The sequence below is a fragment of the Paracoccidioides brasiliensis genome (genome assembly GCF_000150735.1).
Source record: "Paracoccidioides brasiliensis Pb18 unplaced genomic scaffold supercont2.27, whole genome shotgun sequence".
NCBI classification, from domain to species: Eukaryota; Fungi; Ascomycota; class Eurotiomycetes; order Onygenales; family Ajellomycetaceae; genus Paracoccidioides; species Paracoccidioides brasiliensis.
This window is the reverse complement of record NW_011371384.1, coordinates 72,241-97,792: the sequence shown is the minus strand read 5'-3', so window position 1 is coordinate 97,792 and position 25,552 is coordinate 72,241. Positions and strand designations below refer to the sequence as shown.

Here is a 25,552-nt window from a genome sequence, read left to right as displayed (position 1 = left end):
AATGACATAGAGATAGAGCCTAGTTCAAACACAAAAGCTAATGTGATTTCCATCTCTGCTGTAAGCTTCTCTAGGCTTGTGAGCACTTGAGAGAAGTGAAACATTGAGATCTTCACTGTCAGTTTAACTGACATTCAAAAGACTCTAGAAGTGAAATCAAAGATTGACCCTAGAGAAAAGTTGTCTGAACATTATCATGAGTTTTTAGACATATTTGATAAGGAAGCCGCTAACACTCTACCTTCACTTTGTGGCCCAGGTAGAGATCATGAGATTGAACTGACTAAAAAGGCTGATGATAGTGTGGAACAACCCTCTTGGGGCCCACTATATAATATGTCTTGAGAGGAACTACTGACTTTGTGAAAAACTCTTATACATTATCTAGATAAGGGTTTTATTAGAGTGAGCAACTTCTCTGCAGCTGCCTCTGTACTATTTGCAAAGAAGTCTGAAAGTGAGCTAAGATTCTGTGTAGACTATCAAGCTCTTAACAAAATCACTCAAAAGAATTGATATCCTCTATCATTAATCAGTGAGACTCTACAGTGAATTGGACAGACTAAGTGGTTCACTAAGCTGAATATTATTGCAGCTTTTCACAAGATTCAAATCATGGAAGGTGATGAGTGGATGATGGCCTTTAGAACCAGATATGAGCTATTTAAGTGACTGATTACACCTTTTGGTTTTGCCAATATTCTGAGTACATTTCAAAAATATATCAACTGAGCATTATGTGGATATCTGAATAACTTCTGCTCAATCTATTTAGATGACATCTTGATATTTTTCTCAAGAAGCTTACAGGAGCATCATGAGCATGTACAAAAGATGCTTATATGTCTATGAGAAGCAGGCTTGCAGGCAGACATCAGAAAGAGTGAGTTTGAGATGAACAGCACAAATATCTTGAATTCATCATTGAAGTGAGCAAGAATATACAAATGAATTCAGAGAAGATTAAAGCTGTTTTGAAATGAGCAATATCTACTACTTTTAAAGATATATGTGTTAGGGAGCGAATGCGAGCTGCATAAGAAGAAAGACTCTCTGCGTTGCTAACTGCTATATAACGAAATACTAAGCTTGATGGGATGAAAGGGGGTGCTGGGGGCCTGCGTGGATTATAACCACCTGCATGGTCGTGTGGTCACGTGATATGGATTAGGCCTAATCGGGCGCCGAGCTTAATCCGACGTCGAGTCTAACCGGGCACCGGCCTTCGGTCGGGCTCGGTCGGACGCTGAGCCTAACATCACCCCCCGGTCTAGGGGCAGGCATGTCCTCATGCCGGTAGGTCGTCATCAACCTCGTCCTTCAGGTAGCTGTCTGTCTCCCATGCCTTCAGCCACTCATCTAGTCGCCTTGGGGGTCCAGCTTTTGTAGGGTTAGCCTCATGGAAGTCGCGTATGGCGTGTGGTGATCCTTTGAAGTCGCGAGCGGGGTACCATGAAGAATCCTCATCAAACCCCTTCCAGCGCACCCGATACTGCAGCTTGCTCCGGCTTATTCTACTGGCCAGTATACGATCTATTTCCCATTCATTCTCACCATCTATTTCAATTGGGTCTGGTGGTCTGATAGTCTGGCCAGGTAGAGGGTCTCTGGAGTCCTTGCGTAGCTTGTCTGGGGAGAAGATTGAATGAATTTTCATTGTTATGGGGAGGTCCAGTTTGTAGGCATTGCCCACCTTTTCCAGGATTCTGAAGGGGCCGGCATTCTGCTCTGCCAGTTTACGGCTTGGTCGATCCATCTTGTATGATTTCAATGTTAGATAAACAAAATCTCCTACTGCAAAGTCAGGCTCTCGATGGTGCTTGTCAGTCTGCCTCTTCATCTGTTCCTGTGCTGTCTTTATGCCTTTACTCGCCTGGTTCCAGATCTCTCTCATTCGGTGAATGAAGCTCCTTGCTGCTTCTCGATTTCTTTTCTCATTCATGTCCAATTTCTCCGCCAGTGGTTGCCAGTCAAATGACATTCGGGGTTCATATCCATTTGCTGCGAGGAAGGGGGAGATCCCTGTGGAAGCGTTTGGGGTAGCTGCGGAGGCATGGTCTATAATGGGCAGCCACTCATCCCAGTCGTCTTGGTAGTAACTGACATAGGGGCGAAGACGGGTGGCAATGTATTGATTCACCACTTCTGTCTGTCCATCAGTTTGTGCATGATGCGCCGTTGAGAGTTTCAGTTTTATGCCCAGGATCTGTGTAAACTCATCCCAAAAGCTTGATATGAACTGGGGGCCTCGGTCAGAGACAATTGAGTCAGGCGCCCCATTGTATGAATAGTAGAATCGAATGAATAGTCGGGCCAGCTCCTGGGCTGTAACTCCCCGGGTGGTTGGAATGGAGATTGTCTTCTTGCTTAGCCGGCATACTATGACCAAAATGGCATCATAACCTGTTTTGCTTTTCGGCACGTCCATGAAGTCCATTGCAATATGCTGCCATGCCCGTTCTGGTATTGGTAATGGCTTTAGCAAACCAGGAGTCTTATCTCTTGGAATTTTACTGATCCGGCACACATGGCAGTTCCGAATATAGCGTAGGACGTCTGTCCGCCAGGTGGCCCACCAATAGCGTGATTGCACCAGGGCCAGGGTCTTTCGTCCTCCAGGGTGTGCTGTTGAAGCTTGATCATGAATTTCCTGCAGTAGCTTGGCTATCAGGGTTTCCTTTTCCTGAACAGGCACCACTAGTCTTCCATTGTACCGTAGCACATTGTCCTCCATTGTATAGGGACTATTCTCATCATCTGCCTGCTGCCGCAGGGGCTCAATTGAGGTGGCTGTCTTGTTTAGAGACACTATGCATTCAGCAATGCTCTCTTTCTCTGAGGAGTTGATGCTAGCAATGTCTGTAGAGGGAGTGATCTGGGGGTCGAGGGTCTCTGGTCCTAGGAGGATCTGCATACGGCCGTCCTGTTGCCTTCTAACCTGCTCAGGCCTGCTCAGTGCGTCTGCTAGCAGGTTGGCCTTGCCTGGTCGATACTTGATCTCAAAGTAGAAACGGGAGAGGAACTCTGCCCAGCGGCTTGACGTGCATTCAGCTTCTTGGTAGTCATGAAGTATTCCAGTGCACGATGATCAGTGAGGATCTTGAATCGTTCCTCCCGTTGTAGTCCCTCAAGCTCTGCCCGCCATTCTTGTAAGGCCCGGACTACTGCCAGCATTTCCTTATCATGAACTTCATAATTAAGCTCTGCACCATTCATTGTCTTTGAATAGAAGGCTACTGGGTGCCAAAGGTCATTTTCAAATCTTTGACTTAGTACCCCAGCCACTACTCCGTCAGAGGCGTCAGTCTCAATACGAGTCTCCCGCTCAGGGTCATAGTAACGCAGTGTTGGAGCCTCCACCAGCTGCCTCTTCAGTTTTTCAAAGGCTGATTTGCATTCTGATGTCCACACAAATGGGGTAGTCTTCTTTGTCAATTGGTACAGTGGCTTTGCGATTCGGCTGTAGTTCCTTATGAATCGTCGGTAGAAATTGCCAAATCCTAGGAATGACTGGACTCCTTTGACTGTGGTGGGGGCCTGCCATCTCACAATGGCAGCTGTCTTCTCTGGGTCTGCCTCAATCCCTTCTGTACTGATGATGAACCCTAGGTATTTTGTCCTCTGGACTGCAAACTCACATTTCTGGATGCTGGCTTGCAAACCCGCTGTCTTTAGTCGGTCTAGCACTGAGTTTACCTGCTGCTTGTGCTCCTCCAGATTCTTGCTATAGATTAGAAGATCATCCATGAATGCTGTCATAAACTTGTCCAGGTAGTCAAAGAAGATACTGTTAACAAACCGTTGAAAGCAGGCAGGGGCGTTTGTAAGGCCAAAGGGGACCACCCGATATTTATAGGTCCCGTAGCGGGTTCTAAAGGTGGTCAGGTCCTCAGACTCAGGGTCCATTCGGATGCGATGGAACCCCTGCCGAATGTCCAACTTTGTAAAGTATTTCGCCCCATTGAGTTGGTCCATCAGCTCATCTATCAGGGGCAAGGGATACTGATCTCGTTTGGTTATAGCATTCAGCTTGTGAAAGTCAACACAGAATCGTAGCTTCTTCCCACTACGGGCAATCAGGATTGGGGAGGCGTAGGGGGCTGAACTTGGGGTGATGAAACCCTTTGCTAGGTTGGCTTCAAGGTAGGTCTTCACTGCCTCTAGTTCCTCTAGATTCATCTTATATAGAGGCGCATGTCCAATGCCCTGGGTGAGGTCAACATCAGGCTGGAGCTCTATTTTAAAATCAACATTCTTCCGTAGGGGGGGCAGTTCATCTGATGCTTTCTTTGAGAAGCAGTCCTCCCGGCCTTTCAACCATTCTGGTAAGTTGCTGATCAGCTCCTCATCAGACTCATCCTCAGCTCCCACTAAACCCCGCTTCTCCTCAAGCTGTTTATCAATTTCATACAGACTGGTTATGAAGACTGTTGACTTCTTGTTCTTCATATAACCATGGAAGGAAGCAGCCCCAATGAAGTTCATATCCATCATCTGTGGTGCTGTCTCCTCCCAGGTCAGCCCCTGCCTCGTCTCAGGCATCACGACTGAGCTGGTCCCTTTCAATCTGCGGAGCTGAGCCTGATGCTCCTGTCTGATCTCCTCATCCAGCTTGATCTCTCTTCGTTCCACATCCGCCTGATGCTCAGGCTTGGGGTCTGGGCGCTTCAGTACTGACCAGGGTACTATCTTCAACATCGGCTCCGCCACCTGTTCAGGGATAGACCGTTCACTCGGCCAAACCAGGCGTTGGTTTTTAACATCAAGCCATATATCCTGTGCTGCCAACCACTTCCGTCCCAGGATGACAGGGTGCTGGCCTAGGTCTGTTACCAGCAGAGGGACATTCTGAAATCTCCGGCCATCCACCCAGAGGTTTAGGGTCAATGTGCGGTCTATCACCCCGCCGGGGGCGCCATTGTATCCCTTCATGCGGCATTTGAATCGGAGTTCTTGAAACTTCCTATCAAAGAATCTTGCCAATTCTATGGCATATCGGGTATCAATAAAATTCGCTCCATTTGCTCCAGTATCAGCAAGAGAATTTGTAGAAGTAGCAATTCCATTGTAGGCTAATTTGATTGGTACATTAAAGCTTTTCCCCCCAATCAAGTCCTTCATCTCAAACCTCTCACAGACTATTGAACTACCTGAGGTGGAGTCTTCTCTCAGGCTCACTCTTTTCCCGAATCTGCTGAAGGCTCAGGGGCATCATTCCCTGTGAGCTCAGCAATCACCTGCTGGGACTTCTGCTTTGCAGGGCAGTTCCTGGCAATGTGGCCTTTTTCCTTACAGTAGTAGCACTGAATATCCGGACGAGAGCTCAAGGCCTCCTTCACAGTAGGGGATTTTGTTGTAGAGATGCTGGGGGGTGTTTGACTGTTGGCGGTCCGCAGGGTGTTCTGCTTGAAGGTATTAGGCCCATTTCCCCGCGAGCTCTTTGATTTCTGGGTGGCATTGATTGTCTGGAGGGTGTGAGCTGCCTGCGCACAGATTTTCTGAAACTCAGCATATGTATCAGTGGTCGCATTGGCTACTGCTACCATCTTCTGGAGGTCAAAGGACAGCTTGTCATTGAAGTCTGTCTTGTAGTCCCCCCTGGCAATCTTGGCCTCACCTGCCAGGTGTAAGAATTTTGTGACAAATTCATGATAATTGTCCCCATTGTGCATAATCAGCTTGCGATAATCACTCTTGGCATTTTGCAGCTTGTTAGCATCCTCATATATTGACTTGAGGTGCTCAAATATCTCTTCTGCAGTCTGATATCGCTCGGGGTGGTCCTCTTCCATACGGGGCGCAATGTGACGTGCCGCGTCCCCATCAGTCCGGTTTTCGATGTATGCAATCCTCATGCGTTCAGTAGGGTAGTGGTCAGCGTTCTCCCGGAGCTTGTTCTTCATCCGGGAGAGCCAGTGTTCAAATTTTGGCTCCTTGCCGTCAGTGAGGTGTTTTGGGTCATCAATCTTGACAGACCTCCGGGTAGTCTCAGAGGGGGTGACACCTCGACTTGCTGCTTGGTTGCTGACTGTCATGCGGACCAGGGTGTGGCTAAGTTCATTGCGTTCAGCAATTAGCTCATCAATCTGGCTTTGCTTGACAGCGGCCTGGTCAGTGGCGTTGTTCCGTTCCATCCTCAGACGTGTGATTGTATCCCTTAATGTTTTTTCATCGTCAAAGATGCCATCAAAGATCGCCGCCAACTCATTATAAACACGGTCGCTGTCTGAGTGGATTGCCTCTCTGAATTCCTCAATTGAGACGCGTGGTTGGTCAGTTGGTCTTGTTAGGAGGTATCGCCAGTCCTTTCGGCCCTTCCAGGGGGTTGGGAGCCTGTGGTGGCCATCTGATGTTGGATTGAGCCGTTGTCTTCAACAGTGCTGTTGTCTTAGCAGTTGATCTGACGCGTTGTCAGGCTCTGAACTAGCAGGTTCTAATTCAACTGAGGCACTCAAGTTTTCTGCTGAAACCTGAGTGAGAAGGTAGAAGGGAAGCTTAGTATTGTGTTAGGGAGCGAATGCGAGCTGCATAAGAAGAAAGACTCTCTGCGTTGCTAACTGCTATATAACGAAATACTAAGCTTGATGGGATGAAAGGGGGTGCTGGGGGCCTGCGTGGATTATAACCACCTGCATGGTCGTGTGGTCACGTGATATGGATTAGGCCTAATCGGGCGCCGAACTTAATCCGACGTCGAGTCTAACCGGGCACCGGCCTTCGGTCGGGCTCGGTCGGACGCTGAGCCTAACAATATGAGGATTTTTATGCTTTGTCAATTTCTACAGATAATTTATCAGAGATTTCTTAAAGATTGCAATCTCACTGATGATTCTTACACACAAGAATATTTCTTTTTTATGGACAACTTTTTTATGGACAAGCAAGACTGAGGAAGCTTTTAAGCATCTAAAATCAATGTTTATCTCTGCTCTAATCCTGCTTCAATTTGACTCTAACTGTGAGACTATATTAGAAATGGACTTCTCAGATTATATCTCAGAAGAAGTGCTGCTACAATATGATGAGCAGAGCATTCTATGCCCATGTGCCTTCTTCTCTTGCAAGTATTCACCTGTGGAATGCAACTATGAGATTCATGATAAAAAGTTATTAGTAATAATTGAGTGTTTAAAGAAATGAAACACTGAGCTACAAAGTGTAAAGAAATTCAAGATCCTCACAGATCATAAGAATCTAGAATACTTCATGACTACACACAGACTAAATGAAAGATAGCTATGTTGAATGGATATTCTCTATCAATTCAACTTCAGAATTGATTACTGGTCAGAGAAGTTGAACACTGGACTGAACACTCTATTGTGAGGGGAGCAGAGCATGTCACAGAGTACTGATGATAAGAGAATCAAGCAGAGACAAGCTCAACTACTTAAGTTTAATGTATTGACATCTGAAATGAAATCAATAGTGGCTGCTGTCAGTGTGAAATTTGAAATATCTCTTCAAGCTCAGTGAAATGAGACTCACAAAAATGATAAGATTCTGCAGCATCTGAAGCAAACTCTTTGTGAGAAAAGATTCAGATTTTCTTCTGAACTCAGCATTAATGCCTCTGTTTCTGAGTGCTCTTTAAATGAGAACAAAGAGCTTCTCTTTCAAGATTGTAAGTGAGTGCCAAACTTTGAACCTCTTTGAATCAGATTAGTATATGAGACTCATGACTCATCTTTTACTAGTCATTTTGGGTGAGAGCAAACAGCAGAAGTTCTAAGACATGAGTTCTACTGGTCAAACTATACTGCTGATGTGAGAAGAATGATCAGAAACTGTCATCTTTGCAGATCAAATACTGCATGAAGAGATTGATATCAGAGACTGCTCAAGCCTCTCCTCATTTCTGAACACATGTGGCAGGAGCTTTCTATGAACTTTATTGTGAACTTATCAAGCTCTAAAGAATACATGAACATCATGATTATAATAGACAGACTGATCAAGAGGGTTATATTAAAAGCAGTTAAGAAAACTGATGTGAAGACAGTAACTAAAGTGTTTCTTCACAACATCATCTCTCAACATGGTATCTCTAAGATGATAGTGTCAGATTGAGGATTGGCTTTCACAAGCATGTTTTGAACTCAAATGTATAAGAAATTAGACATTAAGAGATGACTCTTTACAGTCTATCACTCAGAGACTGATGGAGCTACAAAGTGACTGAACCAGACTCTGAAAATCTATCTGCACAAGTACATTAGCTTTCAACAGAATGACTGATGTAAATAGCTCCCTCTAGCAGAGCTGGTCATCAATAATAGAGATGCTATCTCAACAGGTATGAGTCTGTTCTTTTTAATGCATCTTTTCCATGTCTTCTTCATTGATATAGCTGATGCACCTTCTGTTGAAATACCATATAATCTCATTGAGTTTGCAGATAATTATATGAGGAAGACTCACAAAGTATTGAAGTGAGCTCAAGTAAAAATGACAGATGCTTAGCAATCTCAAGAGAAATATGTGAATAGATGAAGAGATCTGGCTTCAAGCTTTCAACCTGGAGATAAGATCTGATTGAGCTTATAGAACATGAGAACTAATCATCTGTGCAAGAAGCTGGATGTGAAATACAATCAATATACTATACTAGAAAAAATAGAATCTCATACTTATCAACTGAATGTCCCACTCAGCATTCATGATGTCTTTAATATAAAGCTTTTACATGCTGTAATGACAGATTCTCTGCTTAGTCAGAGGCAAACTGACTGGCAGTCACTCACTATAGAGATCCTAGAAGAATCTGAGTTTGAGATTGAGAAAATTCAGAGCAAATGAACCTACCAGAGGAAAAAGTAATACCTTGTTAAATGAGTAGATTGGGCTGAGCCTACATGAAATGATGCAAGTTTCCTACAAGAAGTAAAGGCCTTGAACACTTGAGAGACCTCTCAGCAGGCAAAACTAGATGTAAAAAGAACTTTAAATAGTTGTAAAGGCCTATAACAAAGAGGGAGAAGAGGGGTATTATAAGAGGTTGAACCTCTAGATTCACTCTAGCTGACTGACTCAGCCTAGTCATTGTTTGCACATGCACATGTGATCATGCTATGCAAGCTTGCTTAAGCTCAAGTTCTCATCTCATTCTTTTCTTCCCTTTCTCAAGCAATTTGTCCTTGTTTTATAGGAGGACTAGCCTCTAGTTCTTAGAGCTTAACCCTTTATACAATACAACCACTTCATATGTTCAACAGATTGTAACTTGAATAGTTTATTTTTCTTTTTGAAAAGTTTTCTGCACTACTTTCACACTCTATTTCTTCTTCTTCTTTAATTTGAGATATAAAACATCTTATGAGAATTGCATCACTGAATTACAGCAAGAATCTGATAAAAAGTAACTATTTTAAAAGCTTTGATTATAGAAAACAGATTGAATTAAAAGAAGATAAACAGATATCTTCAAGAACATAAGCTGCAGAATTATTGACTATCTCTGCAAGTAACAATATGAATAGAGTTGAATACAAATATGATAGATCTATCTCTGAATCCAAAGAAGAAACTAATCAAAAAGATGAAATAAATATAAATAAAAGTAATATGAATATGATATGAATGATGATGAAATACATGAAAAGACAGAATAGACAAATAGAAAAACTCATACAAAAACTAGAGAAAAACTCAGATTTCTTATCAAATACTACTAAGAATTTTATCAAAAATAAAGTTAATAAATTTTACAAAAATATAAAGATAAAATTGAAAGAGAAGCATGCAGTCATTCTCATTAAAATCAATTATTTGAAATAAAAGAGCTCTATTCTTGCAGATGCTTATTTAATTCAAATAAAAATGTTCTTAACAAACAATAAACAACATCTTCTATCACAGTTTCTCTGAAAATTAAGTTTTGAAATAAAAAAAATAAACTTCTTTACACAAGAATTTTTTAATCTTTGAATGCAACTGTATATAATTTTTTAGAATCACTGAATGAAGATTTCTCTCTAGTAGTAACTATATGAAAGAATCTTGCTTAGCACTATGCTATATCTCATGCAGAAGAACATCTTCAAATCACTAAAAAATTAAAGAGACTTATAGCTCAAAAATAGTGATTTTTATATCTATCTTGCAACTTTTCAAAATCTAAAGATAAAACTTATATCTTTAGATGAAAATTGAGCTGAGAGTATCTATTATGATTTATTTATACTAGAACTGAGAGACTGATAACAAAAATTTATTAAAATAAAGCTAGATGATTTTTATACCATCAAACAAAATTTTATTCAGAATTTAAATTTTAATGAATTGATGAATTAGTTGATTACTCATGTCACTATCACTACAACTCATATCAACTTATTTGCTGCAAATTTCATCACTAAATGATTTGATAAATATTAATATTACTACTATGAGAATACAGAGCCTATGATCAAACACTGCTAGTTCAAGAACTCAAATCTTACAAGCACTGAATGACAGAAGTATAATAAGAAGTGTATTGAGATATTGAAAAATAGATATAGAAACAAGACTAAGAATAGAGATAAAAGTAAAGATAGAAATACAGAGAATCTACTTATAAGTCAGTCAAGTCAAGTATTCTTTATAACAATTTTTTTAAATATTAAAAAACTTTTGAGAAGTCAGTCAGATTATGGGTGAAATAAGAAAAGGGTTTGATGGATACAGCAATTGGAAGACAAGATGGATTGACAAAGAAGATGGATATAATTGATTTGAGTAGGACAGTAGCTAGTCTGCACAGTAGCTAGTCCAAGGGGAGGTGTTGGAGCCTAGGCTTCCTATTATGGACTAGCGCACCGCACAATAGTATATAGCATCCCTGAGATAGGCTACCAATACAACCACTTCAGACGTCCAACATATTTGAATGAACGAGCAGCTGAATATATATAGGCAGTTGAGGTCGGAACGGATCAACCTTATCCCATATTACCAGCGACTGCACCGTAACATTTTTCATATATTAAAGATAAGTGAGATTCTGGTGGAATTAAGATTTCATGGTGTTATATAGCGCCTTGGCAGGAAGAAACTTTCGAAAGGCTCCGTACAGAGTAAGCAACCATACCTCTGCTCTCTAGCTTGGTTATCAAGGCCTTCTCAATCACAAACAAATATACCTACGATATAGCTGAGTATGATTGATCAGTCAATTGAAAACATTGTTGGTTAACTTACGAGATAACTTTGTTAACAGGTATTTGTGCCGAGGTATCAATCTCATTCATGCTCCGGATGTCGACCTTGTTCTCCATAACTCGGCCCGATCGCCCAGCCTGTTGTCAGTCGTTCAAATAATAATTAAATGATGCATGGTGCATGGATAATAGCTCCGAAACCGCGGTTATTCTCCCCGCAAAACTTATAACTCCCAACAGACCTTATAAGAGAGACAGCCCTTCCCCGCAAGCAACCGCAATCATAATCAGTCATTTATTATAATATTCTTCTTCTACGCCTTTGGGTCTCGTAGGTTAGTTAATTGGCATCTGCTATCGCACGCATAGCAGCTATAGCTATATTTTTTTAACTGTTACCCTGGTTCTCCTCTGACCCCTGTCCGCTCTCATTGTCTCCAATCACCACCAGAATATAGATTGCCATGAGCCTCCCGTCTATCAGAATAGCTTCGTCAGCTGCTTCTAGGGCTGTGAACCTTCTCCGGGCCATCCAGTTTACCCATCCTCCAAATTGCCCCTGCCATTCTAACCCCACCCATCACCATCACCATCGACATAAGTCTCTGATATCCCAACACATCCGCAACCTCGCAACACCCATAGATCCCGCACACCAGAAGGAATATGCTTTCGAAATGGCCGCATCGAGCATCAGGTTTGGCCCAGGGTCCACCAAGGAGGTTGGTATGGATTTCAAGAACCTGGGTGCCAAACGGGTCTGTGTCGTGACAGATCAAAACATTGCCAAACTTGATACTATGGAGCATGTAATCGAGGCCCTCACAAAAGAAGGGGTGGCATTCACAGTCTACGATAAAGTGCGCGTGGAGCCAAAGGATTATTCGTGAGTGTTTTACGTCTCATCCCATCATCACGTTTCTTCCTAGCGGGCTGGGCCGTGGGAGGCGGCCTAAGTGGGAACTTGATGTACTGACGAACCGCTTGGAATAGAGTCAAGGATGCCATTGCCTTTGCAAAACCTTATAATGCCGATGCTTTTCTGGCCGTGGGTATGTCTTGTATTATGGAGGTGTGCTTGGTCATGTTCCCGTCTTCTAACTGGTTAAAAACTGACCTGTTTCGGCACAGGTGGTGGATCCGTCATTGACACGGCAAAGCTCATGAATCTGTACTGCGTCAACCCCGAAGCCGATTTCCTGGACTTCGTAAATGCACCTCTTGGCAAAGGACTGCCAATTGCCACGCATCTGAAGCCCCTGATTGCCGTACCCACCACTGCTGGCACTGGCTCTGAAACTACAGGGACGGCGATTTTCGATCTTGTTTCGAAGAAAGCAAAGACGGGCGTTGCACACAGAAATATGAAACCTACACTTGGTATCTGTGACCCTCTCAACACGCGAACTATGCCGTCCCAGGTACATTCCTCCTCCGGTCTGGATGTCCTCTGCCATTCGCTTGAGTCGTGGACCGCGATCCCTTACAACGAAAGAATCCCACGCCCTTCCAACCCAATTAACCGACCAGCTTACCAGGGTGCAAACCCAATCTCAGATATCTTTTCCTTGCAGGCGCTGCGCAGTACCGTAAAATACCTTCCCCGTGCGGTGAAGGACCCAGACGATAGCGAAGCACAAAGCCAAATGCTGCTCGCTGCAACGTTAGCTGGCATCGGCTTCGGAAATGCGGGGGTTCATTTGTGCCACGGAATGAGCTACCCAATCTCTGGGCAAAATCCGGGCTATAAGCACCCAGGATATGCTGTGGGTCACGATATAATCCCCCATGGCGTTTCTGTTGCGGTAACTGCACCAGCCGTTTTCAAATTCACTGCGGCAAGCAACCCGGACCGTCACTTAGTCGCAGCGGAAGCATTCGGGAAGGATATCTCCAATGTAAAAAGAGAGAGCGCTGGAGAGTTGCTGAGTGAAACAATAGCAGAGTTTCTGATCGGGTTGGGTGACCAGCCACGAGGGTTGAAGGCTCTTGGGTTTAATTCCAGCAATGTGGACGATCTGATCGAAGGAACCATTCCGCAACAGCGGGTTCTGAACTTAGCCCCTACGCTGAGTAAAGAGCTGGGAGCAGAAAGAGAAGAATTAAGGAAGCTTTTCGAGGACTCCATGGAGTATTAGGAGATATATATTTGGTAGCCGATACACCACTCTGTTGAACTCAAATTTTCCTAACTGGCCAGGAGATGAATTGCTAGGTTAATTAATGCTGTTTTATATTCTATCTTTTCATTTGTTTCGCTAACCTGTAACTAACCATAAAACGTAGTTTAACTATGTATGTGCAGTAGTTACATGTACATAAGATACTTTCAACCAGTTGGATTTATCCGTCTATCCATATATACCCTTTTATTAACTGTAACTGTAACTATAGATATATATCGCTCTCCTATCGTCCGCCAGGTACCTCCAAAGCATCCATGGATATCAATATGATGGTCAGCCGGCGTTGGAAACGTCCAGTCCAATGAAATAATAACCTCTCCTTTCAATGGAAATGGATGTTCCTTGGTTCCAGGCAACTCAATCTCCTACTAACTCACTCTCCGGGTACCTATTCATGCCACATTTAGTTAGGCACAGGCAGACACATAGTTAAGTTATCCATCACTAATAACTAACTAGTTAAGGAGATCCACTCAATATCTAACTCCCAAGGTAACAAGGTCCACGAACAGACAGCAGCTAGCCAGCCAGCCCGGAGTTATTTAACTACGCTCGTCACCCAATGATAACATAACATGCCTTGTGGCGCTGATTTGTTCCGCATCCGACATCTGAGTTTGCTCTGATTGCGTAGATTCGCGGGGCAGAGAGAACATTGAGAGGCCATGCCAGTGACAGTGAGTGAGTATATAACAAAGGGATTGCCATACAGACGTAACTACTGTGAATATCCCTTCCCTTAGTGAATTATCATTTGCTTGCTATGTTCCTCTCATTTTTAAAAACCATCATCCACTGCACCCCAGCTAAGAAACTTATTTTCGGACAGTCTTAATACGGAGTACGACGTGAATAATCATCCTTTTTTTTAATTGTCTTCAATTGTTTAGACACTGAGGAATATATTTTTGTGCCACCGTATCATCAGCTTGCAGCTCTTCATCTCACTACAATTTCAAGGCAATCGATCTCTTTGATTTCAACACAGCTTTCAATACCATCCATCCATCACCCATAGTTATGCCTCTACTATCCGAGAACGGCGTGCCAGCAAAGGTGCTAGTCCCAGAGAACCTATCCCCTGATGGCCTAGCATTGCTCAGAACTACACTGGATGTACACGAGAAAAGAGGTCTCAGTCCAGAAGAGCTGCTGAGAATCATTCCGGACTACCAAGCATTGCTTATTCGTTCGGAGACCAAAGTCACTGCCGAGGTCTTGCGGGCTGGGAAGAATTTGAAGGTTGTTGCGAGGGCGGGAGTTGGTGTTGATAACGTTGGTGAGAATGTTTCAATGCTTTTCTTTTCTGCTGTCCCCCTTGCATCTCTATATGTCTTTAACATGCTTCGTCTTTTGTGTGTGTTATTGTTGTTGTTTACTTTAATTATCCCCATAATCTCGGGCCAGGGAATATAATCTTTGCATATTGGAGTTTTGAAGTGTTGACTAACGATCAGTCTTCTTCAAACAGATGTCCCCACTGCAACCAAGCTTGGGATTGTAGTTATAAATTCCCCTTCAGGGAATGTCGGCGCTGCCGCAGAACATACCATAGCACTCATGTTATCAATGGCCAGAAACATCTCTGAAGGCTGTTCAATCCTCAAAGCTGGTAAATGGGAAAGGAGTCGGTTAGTGGGCGTTGAAGTAAAAGGCAAAACTCTAGGAATCATTGGATTGGGAAAAGGTTCGTACCGTTCTACTTGATTTGAACCCGAAGCAGGAAAGGAACAACACACCCTCTCATACAGTATTCATTCCCGTAGTTGGCTTGATAGTTGCGCGGCTCGCCAAAGGGCTCGGTATGAAGGTGAATGCTGTGGACCCCTATGCTTCCCCAGCAGTTGCAGAATCCGCCTCTGTCAACCTTTTTCCTTCCCTCGCTGCTCTACTACCAACAGTGGACTTTCTCACGATCCATACACCCTTACTCGCATCTACGAAGGGCATGATATCTTCAGCAGAGATTTCACAGATGAAACGGGGTGCTCGTATACTAAATGTAGCTCGTGGTGGAACTGTTGACGAAGTCGCTCTTCTTGAAGCTCTAGAATCAGGCCAGCTGGCTGCTGCAGCAGTCGATGTATTTACCTCTGAACCACCATTGGCTGACTCCAGCGCGTCAAAACTAATCGCTCACCCTCGTGTGGTGGCCACTCCGCATCTTGGTGCTTCTACCGTTGAAGCGCAGGAAAATGTCTCCATTGATGTTTGCGAGCAAGTGCTTCATATATTAGGCGGCGCTCTTCCCCGAAGCGCTGTAAATGCCCCGCTGATTTTACCAGAGGAGTATAAGAAACTCCAACCGTTTGTGCATCTTGTTGAGAAGATGGGAAGTTTGTATACACAGCATTATACCTCGTCCTCCACATACACAGCAAACAGTACTGCCTTTGACCTGATCTATGAAGGTGAGATTTCGGGAATTAACAATACAAAACCACTCTTCGCTGCTTTGGTTAAGGGCCTCATTGCACCGATCAGCAATACCGCAGGTGTAAACGTGAATATCGTTAACGCAGAGCTCATTGCAAGAGAACGTGGCATTGTCGTCAACGAGCAATTTTCCCGAGATCCGGCATTACACTCATATTCTTCTCTCATCACACTGGCAGCTCGCCCGCCTTCCCGCCCATCCTCCCGTCCTCCACCGGGTGAGACAATTTCCGTTTCCTCCGCAAAACTGGTCCCCGAACAACAACAAATAATATCTGGGACATGCTCGCAGTCTCAACCTCTAATATCCCGGCTCGGTCGATTTACTACCTCCTTTGCTCCTGAAGGGACGTTGCTAATTTGTCACAATTATGACTCTCCTGGGAAAATTGGAGTTGTCGGAAGTATATTGGGAAAGGAAGGTGTCAATATCAACTTTATGGGCGTGGCCCCTGTTTCCAAGAGCTTGTTAGTGGCCCCAACAAACAAAAGTCTTGGCGAGGTCAAAGCCGGCCTTGACGAAACAGGGAGTTATGAACCTGAAAAGGAGGCATTGATGATCCTGGGTGTTGATAGGACTGTGGAAGATAATGTAGTTAAGGCTCTTGTGGAAGAAGGGGGGGCATTGAGTGTAAGTGTGCTCTCACTGTAGCTACACATTTGCACTCATTTCTTTTCCAGATAACGTCGTTCGCTTCAACAAGCTACGTTTTCGACATGATTGAATGATTCTCCAACAAGTCATTCATATATTTCTCCCTAGTGCTTTCGGGATTTTCATTTTGAACGGGTTCATTCCATTGTGCAAAAGAAACATAGATGGAATTTTGTCATGGTTAGTGAAACTTGCGAAAACATACAATGACAAACCCCATAAGGTAAACACTTAGCCCGGAGTGCCGTCTTGCGTCTTGTGCTTAATTCTATTATATACCCATTTAAACCAACCGGATGGTTGGTTAAAAAGGGAATTATGATATATGGCCTCCAAAAGTTGAGCAGAAACTAGATCAGGTATTTTTTGCTAGGAAGCCTATTTCGATTGGAGAACAGCGGCTAAAAGTGGGCGGTAAGATTATTGACATTCAGGAGAGTCGAAGCAGACACCTGGGGCAGTGCTGCTTTCCTGGCGTTTCAAGCAGGCATCTGCGGGTGGCTTGGACACCAAAGAATTTATAACTCAAAGCGCTTGTTTATACTGTACATAGATACATAAGCATACAGTCGTAAATAGTAATTGATCAATCATTGACAGTGCAACAAAGCTACGTTGACCTGTTGAATGCCCAATCTAGTCATCAGCTAAGCTGTACCATAAAAACACCAAAACCGAATATCATCCGCCAATGGTTGCCAACATAAACGGCCACTTCAATTAAGTCGATAGATACCTCTCTACTGCTAGACTACGTCATATTGGGGAAGATGTCTCATCTTAGAGGACTGCCTCCGAAAATGTCTGGCACCTTGCTAGCTCCTCCCGCAAAGCTACCGTTACTTGGAGTAAGGGCAGCCGATCTTCTAAAGGCTTGTCCGGGGGTAGATGGAGCACTGCCGTTCATACTTCCACCGGAACTCAGGGTTCCAGCAACTATTCCTAAATCTGGGGTATTGCGGCCACTAACAGGGAGATGTGAGTTGGCAGTCCCTGATAACGCCAAAGAATTAGAAGAATTCCGAGGAGGAGGTTTGAAGCCCAGTTTAAAGCCTTCGCGGAATATCTCTTCCAGCATTTGCGAGACAATGCCCGCATCTTCATATTCTTGGAATTTCTTCCAAAGACGTAGGGCCATGCGAGCATCTTCGATAGAATCATGACCTTCAGAAGCAGATGCACTTGTCAAAGCACTGATAGGAGCAGCTTGTGAGGGGTCGGAAGAGGTGACATAAGTCGTGGATATGGTCGATTCCTCCTGGATGTATTCTTTAAAAACAGCCCAAGCAAGGTAGCGAAGACTGAGGCGACGATTTTTCAATGGATGGAAGAAGAGGTACTGTGTATCCACAGTTTGTGATTTGGGGACCTGGATATTAATCTTTCGGAAATCCGAAGCCAGACCATGCCCAACGAAGACACAACCCAAATTTAGAAGAAGCCATAACTTCTTATAAGCGACTTTTAAAGGAACAAGGTTATGAGAGCTGGTTCGGGGATCTAAGTCTCCAGGCTTGATCCCTGAGTACTGTGTAACATAATCAACAATCGGGTCCTTGATGGTAATATAATCATCAATGAAAGGGACTCCTTCGGCAGCGCCAGAGCCGCGGATGACAGAAACTCGTGCAAGTCCGCTTTTACTCGGCCGAACCATTTCCTGTGTACCGTCTGCCTTGACCTCAATTTCTGCCTTCTCCAGGTCAACAAACTCGGTATCCAAAGCGACAGGAGTTCGCGCAGACGGCTTTTCGTCTGCCTGGAGAATTTGACATGCCTCAGTTAGGCGATAATTGCTGTGGACTAGTTAGAGAGAAAATAATCCGACGGTGGGTAGGAGAGAAGTAGGGTGCCAGGTTGGGATGAAAGGGGACATAAAAAAAATAAAAAATAGAGAGAACGCACTTCATGGACCACTCATAAAATAGAAGAGTGGTATCTAGTTCGTCTTTCCAGGAATCGTCCACGCCATGCCGAGCAGTTTGCACCTGATAAGCCAAACTACAAGGTGTTTTCCAAGTCTGACTAAACGCAAACACCTCATCTCGACTAACCTCTGTGACCAGAAAATCGTTAAAAAGATGCCAACGATCCATTTCGCTCGTATCACGTGAGGAAATGGCGACGTTGATGAAAGAAACCAAATGTGGCTTGTGATGGTCGGGGATATCAATTTCCGCAACTAGTCCTACCAGCTCATAGACCATAAAGCTAGGAATGTCATTTTTTTGGCGTGTTTTTAGCTCTTCGCCTTCGAAACATTGAATACGACCATCTTCGAGGAGGATCCCAACCTCTTCTGGTAGCCATCCAGGCGTACCCCATAATTGGCGGATATTGGCGTTATTGATGGCAGCATTTATCATCAACACAAGCGGCATCTTATGCACTGTTTTACGTATCGATACTTGTTGGTACCGTCGGCAGTGGCTGCACCAGCCTCGATTTTGTGTTTCACGTTCGATTGTAGACTTGAGGATACTCGAAAATTGATAAGAGGAACTGCGCCGCGACTGTTTAAGATCGATCGTAGGATAGATTAGTTCATTTACAAATGCATTACTAGGTCGTATGGTCTCATTGTGACAAAGCATGCAGCGAATTGATTCAACTGCATCTGTTGATAGTGTATGGTCTAGCTGGTCGGAATGTGGAAACATCAATCGAAAATCATGGGAGATCTGATTTAAAAAAAATCGATTGACAGACTGAATAGATAACGAAAGAGATTTGGCGGTCAGATTTTCTTCAAGGAGACCGAGATTTGCTGCTTCTCGAAAACCGCTAAACGTTTTTAACAGGTTTGTTGCTTGGCAGTTTTGCCCGTTTGCTTTATCTAGCATATCGAATAAAAACCCCATTTCGCAGAGTAAACAATTGTCGTATATGCAGTTCGTTGCTGCATGGTGGAGAGCCAGATTCCGGATCAGGGGAATAAATTTGTATAGTTGGAGAAGGGAGTTTGTGAAAGAGTTGGCTATATGTGTTTCCAACCCTGAAAATAAAGTTTTATTGTAGTACCTGGATTATAAAATTAGTATTCATTCGGAAGTTATGGGTTTGTTCGAAGGGAACCGACCTAAAATCAAAATCGTCGACGCCGAATTTGCTATATTTGATCTCGACATTACTATATTTCAAAAGTGGATCTTCTTCTGCGCCTTGAGTAATAGTTGCTTCTGCCAGATTCTTTGCAGCTTCATCCAAGTTACTGTTAAACTTGGCTTTAGCTTGTGCCCTCGCTCGCTCGCTCAAGAACTTCGGAGCGGCCAATGCAGGTTCGGGGATCGGCTGTGCACGTGTATTTTCAACTTGATACCTCCGTGTCTTACGTGGGTTGGGGGCATAGTGTCCAATTTCGCCGGCATGGAGGTATGGAGTAATAGCCTGATCAACTTGTGGAGGGATGCTTCCAATCTCGAAAACCATATGACTGGGCCAAGCAGAAAGGAGCCGTTCATGGTAATATGGCATCCCGATTACATTAAGGGGAGTATCGTTCAACCAATCCACTAAAGGAGGACGTGAAGGGGCATCTGCAAATTCGGATTCTTTGCTCATTTCGTTAAAGTGGATTTTGGAGAGAGAACCCCAGAGGTGCACTAAACATTCCGCATCGTTGACAGCAAGAGCCTCCCCAGAAGGGGAGATTTCAAGGCCAAGCATAAATGTTACATTTGCCTGTCGTAAATTAATTGCGTTGGGATTCATCAGATCAACTACTTGGAGCTGGCCGGTCTGTGAGGCTACAAAGCTTGTTGTCTGTAATTTTGGGTGCATTCGGACATAGGCAGCTCCGGCGTGGAAAGGGATTGGAGGTAAAGGAGTTAAGGTTTTCAGATCATAAACGTTCGCCAAAGGGTCGACAATCGGTGAGCCGAGATGCCGTACAGAAAAGCCGCAAGTAACGAGGTAGTCGTTCCGAGCATCCATATCATTAACAACAGTGCCATGCGCCTTCCAGCTTTTCACTACGCTAAAATCGGACAAACTTAGAGCATTAACAGAGCCAGTATCTGTTGCAGCGCACAAGTAACGGCTTTTCTTCATTATAGTATAGCGGAATTCCGTGGTAATTTTGTCCACGATGGTTCCTTTGTCAACGTCAATATGAAACATTATTGGCTGGCAACCAGCAACGATTATTTTTGAAGACTGTTGGGTGAAACTCATGCAGCGGAGATCTTCCATTTCTTCGTGCGTAATATGCCATATTGTTATGCCGCGCCGGGAGATGAAATGCACACTTTTGGAAGAAACCGATATCACCCCTTTGTGGTGAAATAGAAGCTGACGGACTGGTCCCTCAGATGCAGGGTGGGCTCTAACGGACGTATATCTCTGGAGTTCAGGCCCATAGAAGGAGGCCACTCGTCCCTAATAACAAGAGGAAGTGGATATGTATTAGTAAATTTCTTATCCAACTGATGCTCCACCAACCCCAAGCTGGAGAGGGTGGGGTGAGGGGTCAGCTCACGAATTCATTGCCGGTCCATAGCAGTTCCTGGGTGTCATCAAAAGCAATGGTTGAGGCGACAGTCGGTAGGACATGGGGCCCAGAAGGAGGAACAGCTAGCCGGGAAACTTCATCCCAATCAGGATCCATCATGCAAGATGAAGGCTCCTTGACTGCCGGCGATCAGGCAATGCTGGTTGGGATATTGGAGGTGAAGTCAGTGAATCTCTTGCCGTCAGGTCAGGTTCGCGATTTTACCACTCAACACTACCCATAGGGAATTATGCCCAAGGGGAAGCATCATTGTGAGGGAAACAGTTTAGGAAATATCTTATTAGATGATTCAAGAGGGTTTCTCTCACCAGACCAGAGGAGTAACATATAGCAGGGGTGGCAAAGATGACAAAGTAACCAATGAAGTTAGTTATGAATAACTAGTTAGTTACCAGCAGCTAAACACTCAGCTGGGCACAGAAGAATACCCGAATCAACAGTCTAGTATGAGTAATATCCACAACTTAAAGTAGATAGTACTCTACAGTCTGGGTTTAGTGCCTAAACAAGCTGTTGCACTCTCCTTCAAGCTCAAGTCAGAGATTAGCTGTTGAAATGTTGGAGATTGGGACCAAATAGTTGTGGTCACGTGAGGCTATTTGGTTTACAAAACCGTTGGAAACTTATTGCCAAACTTTGTTGGATAAATTAAGTAATTACGGGATGACAAGATAACTGGGCTCTTTGAGTGAGATATATATTTACTTGATGCTAATTGGACTACGCAAAGGGCTTTTATAAGTCATTAAGCATATGTCTGCATAAAATTCGTCAATTTGAATCCGACCTATCACCCCATTCACTGACCAAGAGGTGGTTAAAACTACTCAGGAGTGCGTAGAGGAAAACGGTGAAAGTGCAAGAAACTGAGAAGTGTCGAGAGCAAAGGCATAAACAAGAAGAAACATATGATATAAATGGTATAGGAGAGAGATGAATCGAAACACGAACGGCCAAGATATTTAGTGACGCACACAATGGTCGCAGTTGTTTAATCCTCAAAAGCCGCCCACATAATAACCACAGTGATTGGTAAGGCACTCCTTTGACAAGAGAATGTCATTCCTGTCAATTGGGGGGAGAAGGACGCGCCAGAATGATTTTGGACCGCCTGTTGTCACAAGGTAATGTATAATAAGAACACGAATAATTTTAAAAAAAAACCAGTCTCCTGGCCGTTCAACTATTCCTGTAAGGAAGCCCCGTAGTGTATCTATACACTTCTGATCTTCTTCCTATTTCTTTGGCGATATATCCAATGCTTTCAACGTCAAAGGATCCTATTTACCGATAAAAAGAACTTGGTTCGGTGTTCGGTGAGCTTGGATGATTCACGCCAGGCACCTGATAGGTTTGGTACCCACCACTAGTTTGCCCTGGTCTCACCCCAGCAGAAAGACTGGGGTACGGAAGTTGAACTGGGCTGCTAGATGGCATAGGAGGAGGCGCTTGAGCAGGTTGGCTAGGAGAGTTCTGGGAAAGTTGATGTTGTTGCTGGACGACTTGTGGGGGCTGTGACTGAGTGGGATAGGGCGGATTTACAGTTTGTGGTTGGGGTAGTAGTTGTGGGATTTCATCGGCGGAGTAATTTGGGGAGGCAAAGTCATTTGATTGTTGTAATTGCGGCTGCTGCTGCTGCGCAACGGACAGTCGAGCCTGATGCACAGGTAGGTGGTAAGAGTGCCGGATATTTGGTGGTGCGTTCTCTTGAGGGGAATCATATACCGATGTACCAAGCTCCTGAGGGTGATCAGGGGCATTCTGGGGGCGGTGGTGAACGAGGCCGTTTGTTCCGTAGGAATCCGGTGGAACATGTTGTTGATGTTGTTTTACCGGGTGCGCGCCAGTGGGTGTTCGTTGTCGAGGATCGGGCGTCTGGGTGTTAGTTGGGTAGGGTAGTTGGGATTGTTCGGACCCGTAGAACGGGACTTGACTGGGCTGAATAGGTTTTGAAGTGTCTACGTTTTAGCCGTCAGTGTTCCTCTGTGCCCGAGAAGTTTTTTATGTCAGAAATGACACCCAAGGGACAAAACACAGGCGCACCTTGAGGGTGGGGGGTATAGTAACGCTGGGGGTCCTGTGGTAGAGCTCCGTGGGGATATGCCTGGGGACCACTTTGCGCTGGATAGCCGTATAAGGTCTGGTGAGGACGTCCGTAATGCGGCTGAGCCGGATGAGCCATCGATGCCTCAAGCAAAGACTCGTAGTCCCTACGAGCTTTGATGAACTTCTCATTCAGTTGCGTGAAGTCATCTTCGAAGAAGTCAGCAAAACTAGTTGACAAGTGACACACAAATGCAAACACGTACCCTTCTTCTGTGAGTATTTACCAATCAGCTCAATGAGTTTTGGTCGTATAGCAAGAGTTGAATGGTAAAGGGTTGTGATTTCCTCGTTCTCCTGGACATTGAGCTCTGAGTTGCTGGTGCTCAAAAGTGTTAGAAGCTTCTCCACATTTTTAATCTCTGCGAACACTTCAGCTTCCATTTGCGCTTCTCTTTGGAGTTCCTCTTGGGTTGGGTCTGAAAGTTTTTCAACGTAGTTTAGGGGAAAAATGCCGGTCTGGCCGCGCAAAGATCCCTTCCACCAGTCCTTGTAAACAGATTCGAGGACTGCAATAACATCACCCCTGCGAAACTGGAGTTCTCCGGGTTCGGAGGGCTGAAAGTCATACAAAGCTCTAACGCGAGATACAGTCGCTGCAGTCGTTCCAGATGGGACATGCTGGGAGGGTGCAGGCTGGGTTTTGTTGGTTTCGCTGGCAGAAGGTTGGGTGGCTGTTTTGTTTTGGGCAGTGGGAGAAGAAGGTTTATCTTTAATGGACAGTGCGAGTGCCATTTGAAGTTCCTCTTCCTCCTTCTGTCTATCAAGTTCGGTGATTTGTCGCTTTGTTGGCTTGGACGGCGGTTGGAGATTCGGGTCTGTTCCAGCAAACAGTCAGCCACGAATCCAACATTAACACACCCCACAACACCATTCCGCCTGCCACTCACTCTGCGACTTGAGTTTCATATATGCTTGCTCCATAATTCCGAAGTCAGAATTGCTCGAAAACATCTCTGTCCATTCTTCCATTCTTTCTAGAATCTTCGCCTTCACTTGTTGGTGGGTATTCTTTGAAGATCCGGATTAGCATGGTGGAAGAGTGTGTCGGTAATGTGCGTCCACTAAGTTAACGTAAGCATCAGTTGACATACCCGATCATTTGCAAGTCGTAGTAGGGCATCTGTAAAGCTTCTCGACGCGAGCTCACGGTGCATTTTAACGCCGCAATTTTGCGAAAGCGCATTGGCAAGCTGATTCTGTTAGCCACCAAGGAACCACAACTATAACATAGAGGCAAGCCTAAGCAAGAAAGAAATAAGCATACTTCAAGGGTGTAAAGTTGCACATTGGCATTCCTGTGGGCGAGCCGTTTTATCATTGCAGCCACAGCATCTTTCGCTCTGGGAACTCGGACAAACAAAGTCAGCTCATTAACTCCACTTATTGTATCTGTGGTTCTATGCAAAGATTCCAAGTTCATACCCGGTATCCTCGCTGCCGACCTTGTCGCAAACATCCTTTTACACCATTGTTTTATCAGCATATTAAGCAGCAAGGAGAGCTTAGTTCAATTTTCCGATGGCTTAGCATACAAGAATAAACTCCCAGTTTTCCGAAGTCAAGTTCTCGTCCGTCGCCTTGGCTAAGGGAAGTTAATTCAGGATCCGTCGTCAAGATATTCACATAGGTAAACGGCAATTAGGGATTCAACTCACCAACGGCATCATCGAAGGCGTTTTGTTGCGTGCGGAACATGATTAACAATAACCCCTTTCAGATGGCTAGAAGGAGGAGAGCACAGGATATTGATTGTGTCAAATGATGATATACACGTATTCGAGTCGCCCGGGCAGATGAGAATGAGTATATATGGTGGACTAATGATTTGTCCTGTAAAAGAAATAAAATACGACAAGACTGAACCGCCAAGTGTTGAGACGAAGCTGCGCTTCACAGGCAGCCAGGTTCTTCTGGCCCACTTGAGGGTCGCAGCAGTCAAAAGCCACGAGGGGTTGTCAGTCAGGGGTGGTGGATGGTTGGTGGTGGACAGCGACGTTCTGAGTGTGGATATTAGAGGTGTTAAAAATGCGACTTGTAGAACTAGTGAGGTAGTGGTGCTCAATGCAGAGATATGAATCAGTGATGATGATGAATGAGAAAAGAGTGTTGATGATTGAGTGGAACTGTAGTTGATGCAACCACAAGATTAGTTAACTTCTTAACAAATAGCTAACTAACTAACTAAATAACTAACTAACTAACCTAGTTACTTAACTAGTTAGGTTAGTTAGTTACTTTGAATGGAATGCGGGCAGAATCAGATTATGTAATCAATCATTGATTTTTGTTCGTATACTAAAAACAACCTCATACTGTCGGAACCGAATTTTTGAAATATCTCTACAACACCACTCTATTTTACTCATACTGTGGCTCAATCTACTCGTCGGCTATCTAGGTATCGCCCAATACCAAGGAAGTATGGTGAGTAGCCAAAACACCCCGCAGGTGGGTTTCCAGCCACATAAGCTTAATGATCATGCTATTCAAATTGAAGCAGATATCAAAGCATTTAAGG

At 44.2% G+C, this 25,552-nt stretch overlaps 5 protein-coding genes across 5 annotated transcripts; 2 read left to right on the top strand and 3 right to left on the bottom strand.

The window, feature by feature from the left end:
- Positions 1-1,288: 1,288 nt before the first annotated feature.
- Positions 1,289-6,134, bottom strand: PADG_12503 (uncharacterized protein; the record flags this gene model as incomplete). Its single annotated transcript, XM_010765664.1, has 3 exons — positions 1,289-3,054; positions 3,084-5,095; positions 5,179-6,134. 3 exons carry the CDS (start codon positions 6,132-6,134, stop codon positions 1,289-1,291), a joined length of 4,734 nt encoding a protein of 1,577 aa, XP_010763966.1.
- A 5,471-nt stretch (positions 6,135-11,605) lies between these two features.
- PADG_08649 (uncharacterized protein) lies at positions 11,606-13,279 on the top strand (the record flags this gene model as incomplete). Its single annotated transcript, XM_010765663.1, has 3 exons — positions 11,606-12,027; positions 12,135-12,193; positions 12,273-13,279. 3 exons carry the CDS (start codon positions 11,606-11,608, stop codon positions 13,277-13,279), a joined length of 1,488 nt encoding a protein of 495 aa, XP_010763965.1.
- A 1,068-nt stretch (positions 13,280-14,347) lies between these two features.
- On the top strand, positions 14,348-16,415 carry PADG_08648 (phosphoglycerate dehydrogenase; the record flags this gene model as incomplete). Its single annotated transcript, XM_010765662.1, has 3 exons — positions 14,348-14,606; positions 14,799-15,014; positions 15,079-16,415. The coding sequence occupies 3 exons, from the start codon at positions 14,348-14,350 to the stop codon at positions 16,413-16,415; spliced, it is 1,812 nt and encodes a 603-aa protein (XP_010763964.1).
- A 778-nt stretch (positions 16,416-17,193) lies between these two features.
- Positions 17,194-21,024, bottom strand: PADG_08647 (PAB-dependent poly(A)-specific ribonuclease subunit PAN2; the record flags this gene model as incomplete). The annotated part of the gene is made up of 4 exons (XM_010765661.1): positions 17,194-18,214; positions 18,324-19,439; positions 19,498-20,795; positions 20,896-21,024. The coding sequence occupies 4 exons, from the start codon at positions 21,022-21,024 to the stop codon at positions 17,194-17,196; spliced, it is 3,564 nt and encodes a 1,187-aa protein (XP_010763963.1).
- Positions 21,025-22,212: 1,188 nt separating this feature from the next.
- On the bottom strand, positions 22,213-24,729 carry PADG_08646 (ESCRT-0 subunit protein HSE1; the record flags this gene model as incomplete). The annotated part of the gene is made up of 9 exons (XM_010765660.1): positions 22,213-22,886; positions 22,972-23,181; positions 23,238-23,849; positions 23,922-24,042; positions 24,126-24,224; positions 24,299-24,374; positions 24,457-24,491; positions 24,567-24,616; positions 24,690-24,729. The coding sequence occupies 9 exons, from the start codon at positions 24,727-24,729 to the stop codon at positions 22,213-22,215; spliced, it is 1,917 nt and encodes a 638-aa protein (XP_010763962.1).
- Between the last annotated feature and the right edge of the window lie 823 nt (positions 24,730-25,552).